The sequence below is a fragment of the Squalius cephalus genome (genome assembly GCF_949319135.1).
Source record: "Squalius cephalus genome assembly, chromosome: 2".
In the NCBI taxonomy this organism is placed as follows: domain Eukaryota; kingdom Metazoa; phylum Chordata; class Actinopteri; order Cypriniformes; family Leuciscidae; genus Squalius; species Squalius cephalus.
This window is the reverse complement of record NC_137123.1, coordinates 64,740,803-64,759,380: the sequence shown is the minus strand read 5'-3', so window position 1 is coordinate 64,759,380 and position 18,578 is coordinate 64,740,803. Positions and strand designations below refer to the sequence as shown.

Sequence of the window (18,578 nt, the reverse complement as noted above, 5' to 3'; positions counted from 1 at the left end):
GAACTAGACTGCACACTAAAGGAGACTTGAACTAGACTGCACACTAAAGGAGACTTGAACTAGACTGCACACTAAAGGAGACTTGAACTAGACTGCACACTAAAGGAGACTTGAACTAGACTGCACACTAAAGGAGTCTTGAACTAGACTGCTCACTAAAGGAGACTTGAACTAGACTGCTCACTAAAGGAGACTTGAACTAGACTGCACACTAAAGGAGTCTTGAACTAGACTGCTCACTAAAGGAGACTTGAACTAGACTGCTCACTAAAGGAGACTTGAACTAGACTGCACACTAAAGGAGACTTGAACTAGACTGCACACTAAAGGAGACTTGAACTAGACTGCACACTAAAGGAGACTTGAACTAGACTGCACACTAAAGGAGACTTGAACTAGACTGCACACTAAAGGAGACTTGAACTAGACTGCACACTAAAGGAGTCTTGAACTAGACTGCTCACTAAAGGAGACTTGAACTAGACTGCTCACTAAAGGAGACTTGAACTAGACTGCACACTAAAGGAGTCTTGAACTAGACTGCTCACTAAAGGAGACTTGAACTAGACTGCTCACTAAAGGAGACTTGAACTAGACTGCTCACTAAAGGAGACTTGAACTAGAGTGTTCACTAAAGGAGACTTGAACTGCACACTAAAGGAGACTTGAACTAGAGTGTTCACTAAAGGAGACTTGAACTAGACTGCTCACTAAAGGAGACTTGAACTAGACTGCACACTAAAGGAGTCTTGAACTAGACTGCTCACTAAAGGAGACTTGAACTAGACTGCTCACTAAAGGAGACTTGAACTAGACTGCTCACTAAAGGAGACTTGAACTAGAGTGTTCACTAAAGGAGACTTGAACTGCACACTAAAGGAGACTTGAACTAGAGTGTTCACTAAAGGAGCTAGACTGTGAGCTGAGGAGGCTTAGAGATCAAACAGCTGGATAAAACTGATCTCAGTATGTGAACTTATTTAACCAAGTAACACTTTAGTATTAATATTTATTAATGCAACTTTGTCTTGCTCTCTTTCTCCCTCTCATCCCACAAAACCAATAAAACAGTTTGAGACTTATCTGCAGTTTCAATGTGCTTTTATTAAGTGTAATATTGTATGGTGATTGCATCTACATCTGCACCAGCTGGGTGGTCAAGTGATCGGGTCAGTTTCATCGGGGAGAAGCTGGTTTTGTGGTGTTTCTCGCTCCTTTCTACTGGTGGCTATATTGTGCAGAATGGCACATGCAGCCACTATCTGTGATGCCCGCTCTGGTGACTCTTAAGGGCCGAACACAGTTGAAACGTGCCTTTAGGAGGCCAAAGGTCATCTCTATCTTCACTCTGGTTTTACTGAGGGCCACAGTGAAGCGGTGCTGTGGCCCTGTCTGAGGGTCAGGATAGGGGGTTATTGTGTAGGTTTTTCTATCTCAGTTCAAATTAACAGTGTTTTGTACTGTACCAAATTTAACTTGCTTTCCTCAAAGCGCTGACACGACACAGACTCACGGAAAGTTTGTGAGTCAAGCACTGGAGCCAGGCCATTTGGCATCCAAACTTGTGATCATACGTTCATGACCACAAGTCGTCTGCAGATGAAATGTTTAGTAGATCATTGTTATATCTGTTAATGTTACTATTAATTTAAAGATTCATCTCACAGAAAATAATCATCTCACAAATTCACATCTCTACCTAAACATTAAGGCTGTGATAGGACTTCCTATTAACATAATCTGCCTCATGTTCTCCTAGAGCAGTGGAGCAATAGACTCTAGGGAATCCTATCATAAGATTAACAGAATAATAATAAAGATATAAAATAATTCTTAACATGTATTATATTGTATAGTACATTTGTGAAATTTGCTTTAAAAAAAAAAAAAAAAAAAAGTGTTCATGTGATGTCACCCTATCAATATATCTTACCGGCAATTTTATAAAAGCCCCCTTTTATGGACATGGTCGATAAATGTCCGGGGAACACTATTAATGAAACTATTCATGTAGCCTACTCCTGCAGAGCGAGGACCACGTTGCGAATGGTTCGACAAACCGTGTTTTCCCCTAGCTTCTGTGCGTCACCCACCGTGCAAGTATGTAGCCTACCAAAAAAACGCAACGCAATACCATTTGCGGTACAGTAAGTGCATGAATTCGACGTGTTAAATTCTTTATGTGCGGCTCAAGAAGTTCGCAAAGATAAGACATTCCTTCCGTGGAAAATCTGTATCTTTCATACAAGTAACTATCAGGAAAGGCAAGGGGATTTTGTCTCTTTCTCTACGAAGTGCTCGTCAAACAATTTGCACTGAGATGTCCACCGGATTTGGAAGAAAAGATGAAGCCATTGCAACAGACACTTGGAATAAGTTACGTCACCTATATGTTTCTTTGCTCTCAGCTGATTGGTCAAACTTCAGTCTGAGATCTCGAATCCAGAACATAACCTGCCCCGGAGCAGGTTAGCCGTGCGGCATAAGATACCATGGCAACGAACACCGATTAAAGCCAAGCTACTTTCATAGTACCTAAAACCCAGGGTTGGCGGAAACTAAACTGGAACATAGCTGGCTAGCCACCTAATCCGGCTTCATGGTACAGGCCCCAGGGTTAATCTGATGGTAAATGAACCCAGCTTTCTGGAATACACCCCAGGCTAGTTTCCCAGCATAAGTTGCCAGGGTAACTGAGTTAGAACTATTATAAGTTTGCTTTATGAAACAGAATCAACCGACAATAAGTCTGACTAACCAAAATAAGCCTGGCTTGTATTCTAATCTTGTTTTATGGAACAACCCTCTGGTTGCATTTGTCTCGCGAGATCTGGTAACACAAACACTAACACTAACAACACAAACACTGACACTGGCACAAACACTAGCATTAACACTAACACTAACACCACTAGGTGGAGCTCTTTATCTACAGGGATCATATAAGTTTGTTCTTGTGATTCATTTAACATGAATAACCTGTTCTTCCTTTTGTGCTGTTTCTTCATATTTTATGTCATATAGACTAACCCTTTTTCGTTCGTTCGTTCATTCATTTACATTGTCTTGAATTGTAGATGTGGATTATCTGGTTCAGTGCTTTTCTAAATGGTGTTGTTGGATTGATTTGGATCAGTCAATAACAGTAACGGAGCTGTTCAGTTTATGAAGATCTTGATGGTCTGTTCCCTGATCAGGCGCACATCTGAAAACAGGAGCCGAATCTCTCATAATGTTGTTTTAATTATATTTTAATTACATAAATGATTCTGAACGCTGAAGTATTAATGAAGGCGTGTCCTGACGTCACGGCGCACGTCACGCGCTAATAAGTTCTTCAGAGAGTGTCGCGTCGCGTCATTCAGATCAAACGCTCAGACGCGCGTCGCAGCAAGAGAACATGATAATTGACAGAGTTTCTGAGGAATTCTCGGGTCTTCTGGACCGGGACACCGATGTTATGACCAGTCCGGTCCACCTGTGGTCGTTCTACGGTTGTTCTTCTCCCACAGAACCGAGCCTGTCCGCCGGGTCCCCGAACTCGGACTCGGACCAGAGCTGGAGCGATGCGGGAAGCCCGCCAAACTCCGTCAACGGTAGGAAATAACGAATTACGATGTAATACCTATAATTAATAACGAAAAATGTAATTAAATCTTAATTTAGCGAACTGAATGGGAGTCAAGAAAACAATGTGTTGGTGAATAAAACCTATAGCGCAAACTGCTTAGACAAGTCAGTCATTTCATGTTTTTCCCCCCCTAAAATCATAACTGATCATAACTTATTTTTAAAGCTATTTACATAAAAAGGTAGATTTTCCTCATTTAAATCTGAAAAGTATAACTGATTACCTGTTGACTAACTGCTTGTTGGTCAAACTATTATTTAAGTTTGTGCAACTAGACTGTCAAAATATGTGAAATATATGTAAAGTATGTTAATCAGTGTTTCAGAGGACAGTAATTAAAGGGATTAAAGCTAATTTTGTTTAATTGTTGAAGAGCGTAAACGGAGTCCCTATCAAGGTGTTCGAGTGAAGAACACAGTCAAAGAGCTGATCCTGCAGAAGCGCCATCACGACACCCAGGTGCTTATATAACATATTACTTCGTGTTTCAGTGCTGTATCTGTACTGTATTATTAATGGACATAATTATTTGCTTCTTCACAGGCTCAGCAATATCCATTTGAAAGTGAATATCCGGGTAACTACATCACTGTTTGCAGTTATGAGCTCTAATTGTACAAGGAAGTTGTTTGTCAAAAATGACTGGAAAATTAATCTTCTGTTTTATTGCAGCCGTGACTCATTTGCTGCAGGGAACGAAGAGGCAAGCGGAGAGTCCGTCTCATTATCCAGCGAAACGAGTGCGAGTCACAGACGGAAACATTCTGGTGCGTTTAATATTCAGTGTCATCTTTCTGTGATTCTAATGGAAAAAGATCTGTGAGTGTTTTGTTCTTCTGTGTTATACAGTTTAATAAGAATCCTAGCGTAGAGGTAATTCTAAATACATTTTAGTTAAATTAGTTTAGAAACTTCTCAAATCCAGAGCAAGAGACAATCTAGTGCCGATTGGTCTTGTGTGGTGATGAACCCGTACAGTCCTGCAGTCAGCCCTCAGTGTGTGTGTGTGTGTGTGTGTGTGTGTGTGTTCCCTGCTCAGTAACCCTCAGTGTGTGTGTGTGTGTGTGTGTGTGTTCCCTGCTCAGTAACCCTCAGTGTGTGTGTGTGTGTTCCCTGCTCAGTAACCCTCAGTGTGTGTGTGTGTGTGTGTGTGTGTGTTCCCTGCTCAGTAACCCTCAGTGTGTGTGTGTGTGTGTGTTCCCTGCTCAGTAACCCTCAGTGTGTGTGTGTGTGTGTGTGTGTGTGTGTGTTCCCTGCTCAGTAACCCTCAGTGTGTGTGTGTGTGTGTGTGTGTGTGTGTTCCCTGCTCAGTAACCCTCAGTGTGTGTGTGTGTGTGTGTGTGTGTGTTCCCTGCTCAGTAACCCTCAGTGTGTGTGTGTGTGTGTGTGTGTGTGTGTGTTCCCTGCTCAGTAATCCTCAGTGTGTGTGTGTGTGTGTGTGTGTGTGTGTTCCCTGCTCAGTAACCCTCAGTGTGTGTGTGTGTGTGTGTGTGTGTGTTCCCTGCTCAGTAACCCTCAGTGTGTGTGTGTGTGTGTGTGTTCCCTGCTCAGTAACCCTCAGTGTGTGTGTGTGTGTGTGTGTGTGTGTGTGTTCCCTGCTCAGTAACCCTCAGTGTGTGTGTGTGTGTTCCCTGCTCAGTAACCCTCAGTGTGTGTGTGTGTGTGTGTGTGTGTTCCCTGCTCAGTAACTGTTGAGCTCTCGCTGTGTGTTTCTCTCAGTCTGCGTGTGTTCGCGGTGAGAACTCGCTCTACGACACTGAGATGCTGGAGGACATCGGCGAGGTGCTGTCCATCGAGTCCGTGAGCGTGAGCGGATGCCCAGCGCGTGTGTGTCGTGAGTCTCTCTCTGAAGCCGAGAGTGTGTGTGGTCCAGCTCGGGCTCAGGAGTCTCTTCTGGGCCTGTTCGCTGAAGCTGAGAGTGTGTGTCGTGAGTCTCTTCTGCCCCTGTACACTAGCTGCTCTTACACACACTCCATCCCAGCGCACACACACCATGCGACCCCAGTCGCCCCAGTGTCCTTCTTCCAGTGGCAGATCCAGCAGGAGGAGCAGAAACTGGCGGCTCTATGTCCTGTGGAGCTCAGCACTCGAGACGGAGACGGAGACACGTGAGTTCAGATCATTACTGATGTGCAAACGCTCTGAGTTAGAGAGTCACTGATCTGTGATCAGAGGATCAGTGACTGTTGTCTGATTGGCAGGTTCTTGCACATCGCAGTGGCTCAGGGCAGGAGAGCTCTGGCTTACGTCCTTGCCAGGAAAATGGCCGCCATTGACATGTTGGACATGAAGGAACACAACCAGCAGGTACAGCCCTGAGAAATCACTCCCTTAACCGATGGGATTACCTGTAAAAACACACCTGTGTACACACCCTGTTATTACTGTTACTCATCTGATCTCTTCCTCCAATCAGAGCGCGTTCCAGGTCAGTGTTGCTGCAGATCAGCACCTGATCGCACAAGACCTGCTTTCTCTCGGCGCTGAGATCAACACCCTGGACTGCTGGGGCCGGTCCCCGTTACACGTGTGTGCTGAGAAGGGCCACGCCCCCACACTGCAGGTACTCCTGTTACTCCACCCCCACACTGCAGGTACTCCTGTTACTCCGCCCCCACACTGCAGGTACTCCTGTTACTCCACCCCCACACTGCAGGTACTCCTGTTACTCCACCCCCACACTGCAGGTACTCCTGTTACTCCACCCCCACACTGCAGGTACTCCTGTTACTCCGCCCCCACACTGCAGGTACTCCTGTTTCTCCGCCCCCACACTGCAGGTACTCCTGTTACTCCGCCCCCACACTGCAGGTACTCCTGTTACTCCGCCCCCACACTGCAGGTACTCCTGTTACTCCGCCCCCACACTGCAGGTACTCCTGTTACTCCACCCCCACACTGCAGGTACTCCTGTTACTCCGCCCCCACACTGCAGGTACTCCTGTTACTCCACCCCCACACTGCAGGTACTCCTGTTACTCCACCCCCACACTGCAGGTACTCCTTCCGCCCCCACACTGCAGGTACTCCTGTTACTCCGCCCCCACACTGCAGGTACTCCTGTTACTCTGCCCCCACACTGCAGGTACTCCTGTTACTCCACCCCCACACTGCAGGTACTCCTTCCGCCCCCACACTGCAGGTACTCCTGTTACTCCGCCCCCACACTGCAGGTACTCCTGTTACTCCACCCCCACACTGCAGGTACTCCTGTTACTCTGCCCCCACACTGCAGGTACTCCTGTTACTCTGCCCCCACACTGCAGGTACTCCTGTTACTCTGCCCCCACACTGCAGGTACTCCTGTTACTCCACCCCCACACTGCAGGTACTCCTGTTACTCTGCCCCCACACTGCAGGTACTCCTGTTACTCCGCCCCCACACTGCAGGTACTCCTGTTACTCTGCCCCCACACTGCAGGTACTCCTGTTACTCCACCCCCACACTGCAGGTACTCCTGTTACTCTGCCCCCACACTGCAGGTACTCCTGTTACTCCACCCCCACACTGCAGGTACTCCTTCCGCCCCCACACTGCAGGTACTCCTGTTACTCCGCCCCCACACTGCAGGTACTCCTGTTACTCCGCCCCCACACTGCAGGTACTCCTGTTACTCCGCCCCCACACTGCAGGTACTCCTGTTACTCCGCCCCCGCACTGCAGATACTTCCTGTTACTCCGCCCCCACACTGCAGATACTTCCTGTTTCTCCGCCCCCACTCTGCAGGTACTTCCTGTTACTCCGCCCCCACACTGCAGGTACTCCTGTTACTCCGCCCCCACACTGCAGATACTTCCTGTTACTCCGCCCCCACACTGCAGGTACTTCCTGTTACTCCGCCCCCACACTGCAAGTACTCCTGTTGCTCCGCCCCCACACTGCAGATACTTCTTGTTACCCAGCCCCCACACTGCAGGTACTCCTGTTACTCCGCCCCCACACTGCAGATACTTCCTGTTACTCCGCCCCCACACTGCAGGTACTTCCTGTTACTCCGCCCCCACACTGCAAGTACTCCTGTTGCTCCGCCCCCACACTGCAGATACTCCTGTTACTCCGCCCCCACACTGCAGGTACTCCTGTTACTCCGCCCCCACACTGCAGGTACTCCTGTTACTCCGCCCCCACACTGCAGGTACTCCTGTTACTCCGCCCCCACACTGCAGGTACTCCTGTTTCTCCGCCCGCACACTGCAGGTACTCCTGTTACTCCGCCCCCACACTGCAGGTACTCCTGTTACTCCGCCCCCACACTGCAGGTACTCCTGTTACTCCGCCCCCACACTGCAGGTACTCCTGTTACTCCGCCCCCACACTGCAGGTACTCCTGTTTCTCCGCCCTCACACTGCAGGTACTTCCTGTTACTCCGCCCGCACACTGCAGGTACTCCTGTTACTCCGCCCCCACACTGTAGGTACTCCTGTTACTCCGCCCCCACACTGCAGGTACTCCTGTTACTCCGCCCCCACACTGCAGGTACTCCTGTTACTCCGCCCCCACACTGCAGATACTTCCTGTTTCTCCGCCCCCACACTGCAGGTACTTCCTGTTACTCCGCCCCCACACTGCAGGTACTCCTGTTACTCCGCCCCCACACTGCAGATACTTCCTGTTACTCCGCCCCCACACTGCAGGTACTTCCTGTTACTCCGCCCCCACACTGTAAGTACTCCTGTTGCTCCGCCCCCACACTGCAGATACTTCTTGTTACCCAGCCCCCACACTGCAGGTACTCCTGTTACTCCGCCCCCACACTGCAGATACTTCCTGTTACTCCGCCCCCACACTGCAGGTACTTCCTGTTACTCAGCCCCCACACTGCAAGTACTCCTGTTGCTCCGCCCCCACACTGCAGATACTTCTTGTTACCCAGCCCCCACACTGCAGGTACTCCTGTTACTCCGCCCCCACACTGCAGATACTTCCTGTTACCCAGCCCCCACACTGCAGGTACTCCTGTTACTCCGCCCCCACACTGCAGGTACTTCCTGTTACTCCGCCCCCACACTGCAGGTACTCCTGTTACTCCGCCCCCACACTGCAGATACTTCCTGTTACTCCGCCCCCACACTGCAGGTACTTCCTGTTACTCCGCCCCCACACTGCAAGTACTCCTGTTGCTCCGCCCCCACACTGCAGATACTTCTTGTTACCCAGCCCCCACACTGCAGATACTTCCTGTTACTCCGCCCCCACACTGCAGATACTTCCTGTTACTCCGCCCCCACACTGCAGGTACTTCTTGTTACCCAGCCCCCACAATGCAGATACTTCCTGTTACTCCGCCCCCACACTGCAGATACTTCTTGTTACCCAGCCCCCACACTGCAGATACTTCCTGTTACTCCGCCCCCACACTGCAGATACTTCCTGTTACTCCGCCCCCACACTGCAGGTACTCCTGTTACTCCGCCCCCACACTGCAGGTACTCCTGTTACTCCGCCCCCACACTGCAAGTACTTCCTGTTACTCCGCCCCCACACTGCAAGTACTCCTGTTACTCTTTCTATTCACATTACAATTGAATGGAACCTCAACCACTAGATTATCATATTTATTAAATAATTTTATTCTCCTTCAAACATCATAACGGTTTCATAACGGACCTATGACTGCCACGACGTGGAAAACGCGGATGGAATTGAGGAATCCAGTCATAAAAATGGAATTTACTTCATAACGTGGAATTTCACGTAATTTGTAAATTTTTTTGATTAGTAAATAATCAGCAGGTCAGTACACTTAAATCAAATAGTGATATAGAGTAGAGTCTCTGAATATTAAACCGCAAAAAGTCTACTTAAATATGAATCCTGCATGGTCTGTGTGAATGAATGGTTTCATTTCCCACACACACACACACACACACACACACAAAAGCACACGTGACTCTCGCTGTGTTTTCATATTCATCCCGATATGGATGCATGAACTTCATCTCCAAAGCCACTCGCATTTTACCATTTCACTTGAGAAAAACTATCGTCATCTCATAAACACACAGAAACTCAAAGGTCTTCATGGCAACCCATCATAATAAAAGTTTGGTTTAACTTGAAATTGTGACAGAAATATGTTACTGTTGTACAGTAGAATTTATCTAATCTCAATGTGCTAATAATACTAACACTAATAATTATACATTATAATTTAAACTTTATTTTTTTGTGCAGCACTTTGTTTGACAATAGGGTTAGTTTAATTTCATGATTAAAATACAAATTTAATTAATGTTTTATGCCTTAATTTGATTGCCATAAAAATGAAAATACACAACATAATTTCTGAATTAAAAAAAACTTTTCTTAGAAATCAAATTTTATTTTTAAATTAATAAATTGCTGTTATGAATTCAATTAATATATTTGTGACGATCATTGCTGCCAAGACCAGCAACACAACAAATCTGATGAAGCACTGACAGCGCAGAATAAACTTACGAGCAGAAAGTGGTTCCGTCTTCGACTGGAGCGCGTCACAAATGAACCGAAACTCAGTGTTTAGGCTATTCTCCTCACAGACGTGAGAAACCGGCATAGAGAACGCTTGAAATGTCTACTTTTAAACGAACCAATTCAAATCGAAAACAAATATTCTGATTACATAATCCAAATGAAAAGTGCATTTGGAATGGAATGGAATGGAAATTGTTTTGAAACAGGGACAATGCACAAATAAACATTAAACTTGTTAAGCAAGAGAATATGTCTTGGGCCAGGTTATAGCAACAATTGCTAATTTCCACCTGTAGTCCCTGGGCAGGTATGACAAATAAAAAATAAAATAAAAAGATTTTAAAATAGAAATTTCACAGAATTGTGGATAAAGTGATGTCCATTATAATTACAAACAAACAGGTTTGCAAAAAACAGAAACAGGGAGGCCATCAGCCCATTTACTCTCTGTCTCCTCCCTCTCCAGCAAACACACTTAAACAGTTCAGTAGCATCTTAGGCACAACTCTAGACACTCATTCACACACGCGCGCGCACACACACACACACACACACACACACACACACACACACACACACACACACACACAGATATATTATCTCAAAGATGTGTGCAAACTTGCTTACTTAACAACCAACTCTTTGTTAGGCATGAGAAAGTGTGAGAATCTGCACATAAGATATGTTCTGTGGGAAGGGTATTCCACTGCCTCATGGCCGCACATGAGAAGGAGGAACTCCCAAATTGGGTTTTACGTTGTGGGAAGCTACACTCCCCCCTTGTGACACTTCTAGTTGTTCACACTGTTTTTTTCGGAGCAGAGTGTTACAAACTTTTTCAGAGGGGGAGCAGTAGCACTATATTTGATTTTATGTAGCAAAGACACATTTGAGTGTTTTATTAGATTATCAAGACTAAGTATATCATCTTTGACGAGTATTTGACAGTGATGATAATGACGTGTTTTTTTGTCATGGATCTTGAGACAGTTTTTATACAAAGATTCTAAAGGTTTTATGACTGTTTTACATGCCTGAGACCAGGATGTAATGCAGTACAAAAGGTGGGGGATGATCATTGCATTAAATAAGTACTGGATGCTTCAGTGGTGAGAGTTTCTTATGTATCTAAAATTTACTAAATTAAATTTGTTGCACAATTTTTTAACATGACCTTTAAAGCTAAGTGTCGAATCTAGAGTTACCCCCAAATATTTAAATGTATCTACATGTTTTATATGTTGGCAATTTACTAAAATTTCCAGAAAAGTTTTATGTATAGACCGGTTTGTAAAGAACATAGTTACAGTTTTTTCAACATTTAATGTGAGGCATGAGTCAGGTAACCAGTCACTGACCTTGCTCATGACACTTGATAAATTTTTTGGCTACGTCTGTTGCAATTCTCCCATGGGTATATAATACTGTGTCATCAGCATACATAACAATATTTATGCCCTTGCAGACCGAAGGCAGGTCATTAATATATAAGCAAAACAGCAGTGGCCCTAGAATTGACCCCTGTGGTACTCCCACAGTAGAGACAAGAGACGTAGACAATGTGCCATTTATTTGCACACATTGTTTTCGATTTATCAAGTAGGATTTTATCCACATGATAAATCACTATATAAATCACTATTTGCGTTCACTATACTGCGGTAATGAGATCGTCAACTTCATCTCTGCAGCCGACACTGACTCAGAAAACACTAGTTTATTAATAAACAATTAAAATGTCTTCTTGCTGATTTTACATTCATAATCATTAGGCTATTTTTGCCAGTGGTTTGCAGAAGCTTTATGTGCGTTATATTTTTTAAATGATACCCGGCCCTATTCAACATGTAATTTTTGTTTTACTATTAATAAATTGTTGTTAAATTGTACAAGTTTCATGATTTCAATTAATTAGACATGCTTTTCGATTACTTTAATTTAAACATTAAAATTGAGTCAAACCCCCCCCTCCCCCTGTGTATTCAGCAGGACTGAATCTGTTCAAAAGCGAAGCTTCACATCAGATTAATTAAAAGAAACGTCATAGTTTTACCATGCTAACCGTTAGCAATATTAGCACGCTTATGGTCTAATAAATTTAAATAGATAAATGCTCCTTCACAACTTGACCTCACTACTCAAACTCATTAATTGACAAGTCAGTTGTTGAATAACTGGTTGACTAGTCAGCCATCCTGGCCCAACCTAACCCACACTCGTGAAGAATGTGTACACAGTGTTTCCTTGTTAGCCTGCGCACACGTCAGTTAGATGGTGTTATTATCTCATCTGTCAACAGTCCTGGTCTATCATTCAATCTTGATGCTCTGTGTTTATTTTTACCCTGCACTCACTAACTTCCTCATAACATGCTTGACTAATATGCATTTCCTCAAAAAAGCGCCATGCAGTGCAGTGGAAAATTCCCCTCGAGCGGCAGCACAACAACGCCTTTGATAAGAGCCCAAAACAACATGCCTGTGTTTCTGCCAGCCATGAAGTGTTGACAGGTCGTGACACGCAACCGTCGCTGCAGTCGTTACCCGTCGCGCTACTGTAGCATTCATGCAGAACGCCTCCCTTCTCCCAGAATGCAGTGCATGTTCAGACCTGTTTACTCTCAGTTGTCTTGTGACTAGCATACATATATTCTGATGAAACTCGCTGTTTCCCTCAGGCCATCCAGAGAAGCGTGCAGGCTAGCGGGAGAGCGCTCGATGTGGAGGTGGTCAACTACGACGGTCAGTGAACTCTTCATCTGTCCTGGTTAGCAGTGTTTACTCCCCAGCATATGACCCAGCCCTAACCCCGTGTGTGTGTGTAGGCCTCACTCCTCTGCACGTGGCGGTGCTGTCCCACAATGCAGCAGTGCAGGAGCAGTGTGTGTCTCAGAGTCTGGCTCTGCAGCAGAAGAGGAAGATGCTCAGCGAGTGTATCGGCACACTGATGCTCATGGGCGCCTCGCTGGAGACCAAGGTGAACACGCTTCAGTCACGTCTCCGTCACGCTAGTCACGCCTCAGTGCCGTCTGTGTGATGTCCCCGACTCACGCTGTCCCATGTTTCCCACAGGACCGTAAGAGTGGGCGCACCGCTGTACATATGGCTGCTGAAGAGGCTAACGTCGAGCTCCTGCGCCTGTTCCTGGATCAGCCCAGCTACTTATCCATCATAAACGCAAAGGTTAGTGAGAGTGTTGTGTGGCGCTGGGCATCATGTGACCACTCGCTGGGCATCATGTGACCACTCGCTGGGCATCATGTGACCGCTGTGTGATGTCATCGACAGGCGTTCAGCGGGAACACGGCGCTCCACATGGCTAGCGCTCTGCAGGGTCGCCAGGCTCAGGTAGAGGCAGTCCGGTTACTGATGAGACGAGGAGCCGATCCCAGCGCCAAGAACCTGGAGAACGAGCAGCCGGCCCAACTGGTGCCCGAGGGTCCACTGGGAGAACAGGTGAGAGAGCCGGATCAGGCTTATATAATCAGTGTTGTATAACTCTATATCACTCCACTGGAGGAACGTTGATGAAACCGGTCTGGGCCGTTCAGCAGAAGAGCCTCAGGCGCACTGTGTGACTCTAGTTTCCACTCACCCTGTTCCTCCTCTTCTCCACCCTGTTCCTCCTCTTCTCCACCGTTTCCACTCACCCTGTTCCCCCTCTTCTCCACCCGGTTCCCCCTCTTCTCCACGCTGTTCCTCCTCTTCTCCTCCTCTCCACTCACCCTGTTCCTCCTCTTCTCCACCGTTTCCACTCACCCTGTTCCTGCTCTTCTCCACCCTGTTCCTCTTCTCCACCCTGTTCCTCCTCTTCTCCACCGTTTCCACTCACCCTGTTCCTCCTCTTCTCCACCGTTTCCACTCACCCTGTTCCCCCTCTTCTCCACCCTGTTCCTCCTCTTCTCCACTAACCCTGTTTCTCCTCTTCTCCACAGTTTCCACTCACCCTGTTCCTCCTCTTCTCCACCCTGTTCCTCCTCTTCTCCACTAACCCTGTTTCTCCTCTTCTCCACAGTTTCCACTCACCCTGTTCCTCCTCTTCTCCACCCTGTTCCCCCTCTTCTCCACCCTGTTCCCCCTCTTCTCCACCCTGTTCCCGCTCTTCTCCACCCGGTTCCTCCTCTTCTCCACCCGGTTCCTCCTCTTCTCCACCCGGTTCCTCCTCTTCTCCACCGTTTCCACTCACCCTGTTCCTCCTCTTCTCCACCGTTTCCACTCACCCTGTTCCCCCTCTTCTCCACCCGGTTCCCCCTCTTCTCCACGCTGTTCCTCCTCTTCTCCTCCTCTCCACTCACCCTGTTCCTCCTCTTCTCCACTCACCCTGTTCCTCCTCTTCTCCACTCACCCTGTTCCTCCTCTTCTCCACTCACCCTGTTCCTCTTCTCCACCCTGTTCCTCCTCTTCTCCACTCACCCTGTTCCTCTTCTCCACCCGGTTCCTCCTCTTCTCCATCCTGTTCCTCCTCTTCTCCACCCGGTTCCTCCTCTTCTCCACCCTGTTCCTCCTCTTCTCCACCCTGTTCCTCCTCTTCTCCACCCTGTTCCTCCTCTTCTCCACTCACCCTGTTCCTCTTCTCCATCCTGTTCCTCCTCTTCTCCACCCGGTTCCTCCTCTTCTCCACTCTGTTTCTCCTCTTCTCCACCCTGTTCCTCCTCTTCTCCACTCACCCTGTTCCTCTTCTCCACCCGGTTCCTCCTCTTCTCCACCCTGTTCCTCCTCTTCTCCACTCACCCTGTTCCTCCTCTTCTCCACTCACCCTGTTCCTCTTCTCCACCCGGTTCCTCCTCTTCTCCACCCTGTTCCTCCTCTTCTCCACCCTGTTCCTCCTCTTCTCCACCCTGTTCCTCCTCTTCTCCACCCTGTTCCTCCTCTTCTCCACTCACCCGGTTCCTCCTCTTCTCCACCCTGTTCCTCCTCTTCTCCACCCTGTTCCTCCTCTTCTCCACTCACCCTGTTCCTCCTCTTCTCCACCCTGTTCCTCCTCTTCTCCACTCACCCTGTTCCTCCTCTTCTCCACCCTGTTCCTCCTCTTCTCCACTCACCCGGTTCCTCCTCTTCTCCACCCTGTTCCTCCTCTTCTCCACTCACCCTGTTCCTCCTCTTCTCCACCCTGTTCCTCCTCTTCTCCACTCACCCTGTTCCTCCTCTTCTCCACAGGTGCGTCGGATCCTCAAAGGTAAAGGAGTGCAGTCCCGCTCCTGAACTCCAACCCCTTCGTCCCACAGGAATCGCTGTCAGTCAGGCAGTCCGGATCGTGTACAGAACCATTTGCCACTTCAGGCAGATGTCGGTTGTTTCTATGAAACAGTTTTATCATTGTTCACTACTGAGTAGTAGACGGCACAGGAAAGTGAGAGCAACAGTTCAGAGGATCTGCCTGGCAATAGAGGAGGAATCCGTGTTATGAGTAGGTGATTCACAAGTAATAATAAAGAGAAAGGAAGTGAAGTCGCACTGTCAGATTCAGTGACTGGGTTAAACAGTGAATCTTCTTCTCTTGTTCAGTGCAGATCTGAAGTGTTGCATTTGGTGTGTAAAGGGTTGTAAACATTATCTCCAAACAATATAACTATATGCATATTGTTATTTTTACTTTCAAGGTTTGCATGTTAAACATTATCCAGAGTCTCTATCAGAGATGGTAATCAGTAACTTAAAACCAGTTGAACCAGAACGTCCTTGATTGTTGACTCAAGGCGTGTTTCAACATGTCACTTTGGGACTTTCTTCCATTGATTATTAACTTTTTTGTGATTCTCTAGAAGTCCTCTAATTATTATCCTGGATAAATATTCAGATTATCAGTTTGATTCTAACTGTTAACACCTGCATTAAAATATGGTTAAAGGTGTTTCTTTATGAAAACAGAGATAGCGTCCGTGCATTATAACATGATGTTTGTGTGTGTGTGGTGATGGGTTAGTGTTCTGTGTGTATTATGGCAGGAGTGGGTTAGTGTTTCCCTGCATGTCACTTGATATTCTGTAAGTTTGATTTTGTCAACTGTAATTCGACCTTAAATAAAGTTTCATTTTCCTCTGTTCTCACGAGTGTTTCAGCTTTCAACACATTTCAGAACAAAAGAGCAGAAAACTGACCCAGACCAGGAAGTAATCACACTAAATATGAGGAAAACAAGCATACATCTCAACACGACTTACAGGAACTCATGAAAGACCATAACAAGGCAGTAATGGTGCTAATATTCATCGTACCAATGACGTTTACGGCACAGTATTCGCCTGTTGAAGCGTTTACCTGGGAAAGTCTCTGTCACAGCCGTGTTCATCTAATAATAAACTTTGACCTTTAAATCACAATGACAAAATTCCACATTCATATACGTACAATAGGCACACACGGAAGACACTGAAAATAGATTTGAAAAGTATATCCCAGGAGAATCCCCTCACTTATGCAAGTTTTATTTTCACTAGAGGGAAATAAATATGTCATTGTATAAGAGACGGAAAGAAGGTTTCCTCATACTCTGAGTCTGGTGAAACTCTAGAGGACTTCTGGGAACGTCCATCAGCTTTAACCTCGACTTCTGCATTTCCTTCTACTATCACTTTTACAAAAACATGAAACCACAATATTCTCGCCGTTCAGCGAACCGCAGGTGTCCGTAACCCGTACTCATACTGAACAACATTCAGTCTCAGTAACTCTGGGTGTTTGTTTCAGAAGTAATATCTTGTATGATGTGAATGAGGTTACAAAAAAAACCTGATACAAGACGGACAAATATTATTCAAATGAAGACCATCTTCTGGGAATGAGAAGATCATAAACAGTTTCACTGGTCTGGGGGTTTTAAAGTCTGTTTAACCCCAGATTAAGTTTCAACCACTGAACGAACGATTGCTCTTTCACTTTTCTGAATATTCTCCCTTCATGTCGACAGCACTGATCCGACAGCCAAACTCCTTCATGCATCTCAAGCTTGGGTGTGTCTGCGAATGTGCTTTCAGATCCAGAGAAACTGGTCATTCGAGTCTGATCGAGGATTTCAAGTAGTCGGATCTTAAACCATAGATTATTTTAAATTAGCAACTTACTATTTCCACATTATTTTTTTAGTGGTATTTTTATGTTGTACATTAAATAAAAGCCCATGCCAGAATATAATTACCTAGTCTAGTATGAGTGTCATTCAGTGATTTTTTAAATAAGCCTGAAAGAGACTCCACATTAAAACAGTCTCATTTATAAAAGTCGAAGTCTAAACTGCTGGAGATCATTAAACTGACGGGTTAGTAAGGTTACATACTCCGTTTACATCCTTCGGGCCGTTCGCTACAGGAGTGTTTAGCGTATAATCAGATATATGACAGGACATAATCTGATAAATGACAGGACATAATCTGATAAATGACAGGACATAATCTGATATATGACAGGACATAATCTGATAAATGACAGGACATAATCTGATATATGACAGGACATAATATGATAAATGACAGGACATAATCTGATAAATGACAGGACATAATCTGATATATGACAGGACATAATCTGATATATGACAGGACATAATATGATAAATGACAGGACATAATCTGATAAATGACAGGACATAATCTGATAAATGACAGGACATAATCTGATAAATGACAGGACATAATCTGATATATGACAGGACATAATATGATAAATGACAGGACATAATCTGATAAATGACAGGACATAATCTGATATATGACAGGACATAATATGATAAATGACAGGACATAATCTGATAAATGACAGGACATAATCTGATAAATGACAGGACATAATATGATATATGACAGGACATAATCTGATAAATGACAGGACATCCAGTTCAGAACTACAAAAACGAGTTAAAAGTGTTCAGAAAACTACAGAACATGGGGATATGCGTGGCCGACAGTGAGAGGTTTAAATAAAGGGGTTTGAGTGACTAATAATCAACATTTATGCTGATAAAAAATATTTATGTAATGTTATCCATGTTATATTTCATCTGCAACAACAACGTAAACTTTTATAAATATCCGTTTGGCCATTAACTTTTAAATACATTGTTATGCATTAATATGAGGAGAGTCGCTGATCAACGTGCTTCATTTCTCTCCGATACAGAAGAAAATTACATTAAATTAATTCTGGAGGATTTTATCTTTGACAAGATGATTGACAGGTCAGTTTAAGTGACAGGATGCGTGTAGCTAAGCGAGAGAGCAGCCGCTAAAGCAATATTTAATGATGTGATAGTATGTCTCACATCTACTCTTCTGCTACACACTCAGAAGTCTTCACAAAAACAGTAGGCTACATACTTTAGCTCGTCGTATTAGTGTTAATAGTGTTAGTATAATTGGGTCGCAGCATCAGTTGTGCTGACAGTGGAACTCCCACTTCCTCCTGCAGGTGCTGCTACTTCCTGTCACATTCCCAGCACTGATGTGTCATCACACACACACACACACTGTCTTTTTATAGATGATTTGACTAGAATA

The 18,578-nt window shown here is 45.5% G+C and overlaps 1 protein-coding gene across 1 annotated transcript; it reads left to right on the top strand.

The window, feature by feature from the left end:
• Positions 1 to 3,282: 3,282 nt before the first annotated feature.
• nfkbiz (nuclear factor of kappa light polypeptide gene enhancer in B-cells inhibitor, zeta) lies at positions 3,283 to 16,136 on the top strand. The gene is made up of 12 exons (XM_079864158.1): positions 3,283 to 3,596; positions 4,005 to 4,090; positions 4,175 to 4,208; positions 4,304 to 4,398; positions 5,351 to 5,739; positions 5,833 to 5,938; positions 6,048 to 6,194; positions 12,768 to 12,831; positions 12,915 to 13,066; positions 13,162 to 13,272; positions 13,378 to 13,545; positions 15,247 to 16,136. The coding sequence occupies exons 1-12, from the start codon at positions 3,401 to 3,403 to the stop codon at positions 15,289 to 15,291; spliced, it is 1,593 nt and encodes a 530-aa protein (XP_079720284.1). The 5' UTR covers positions 3,283 to 3,400; the 3' UTR covers positions 15,292 to 16,136.
• The last annotated feature ends 2,442 nt before the right edge of the window (positions 16,137 to 18,578 follow it).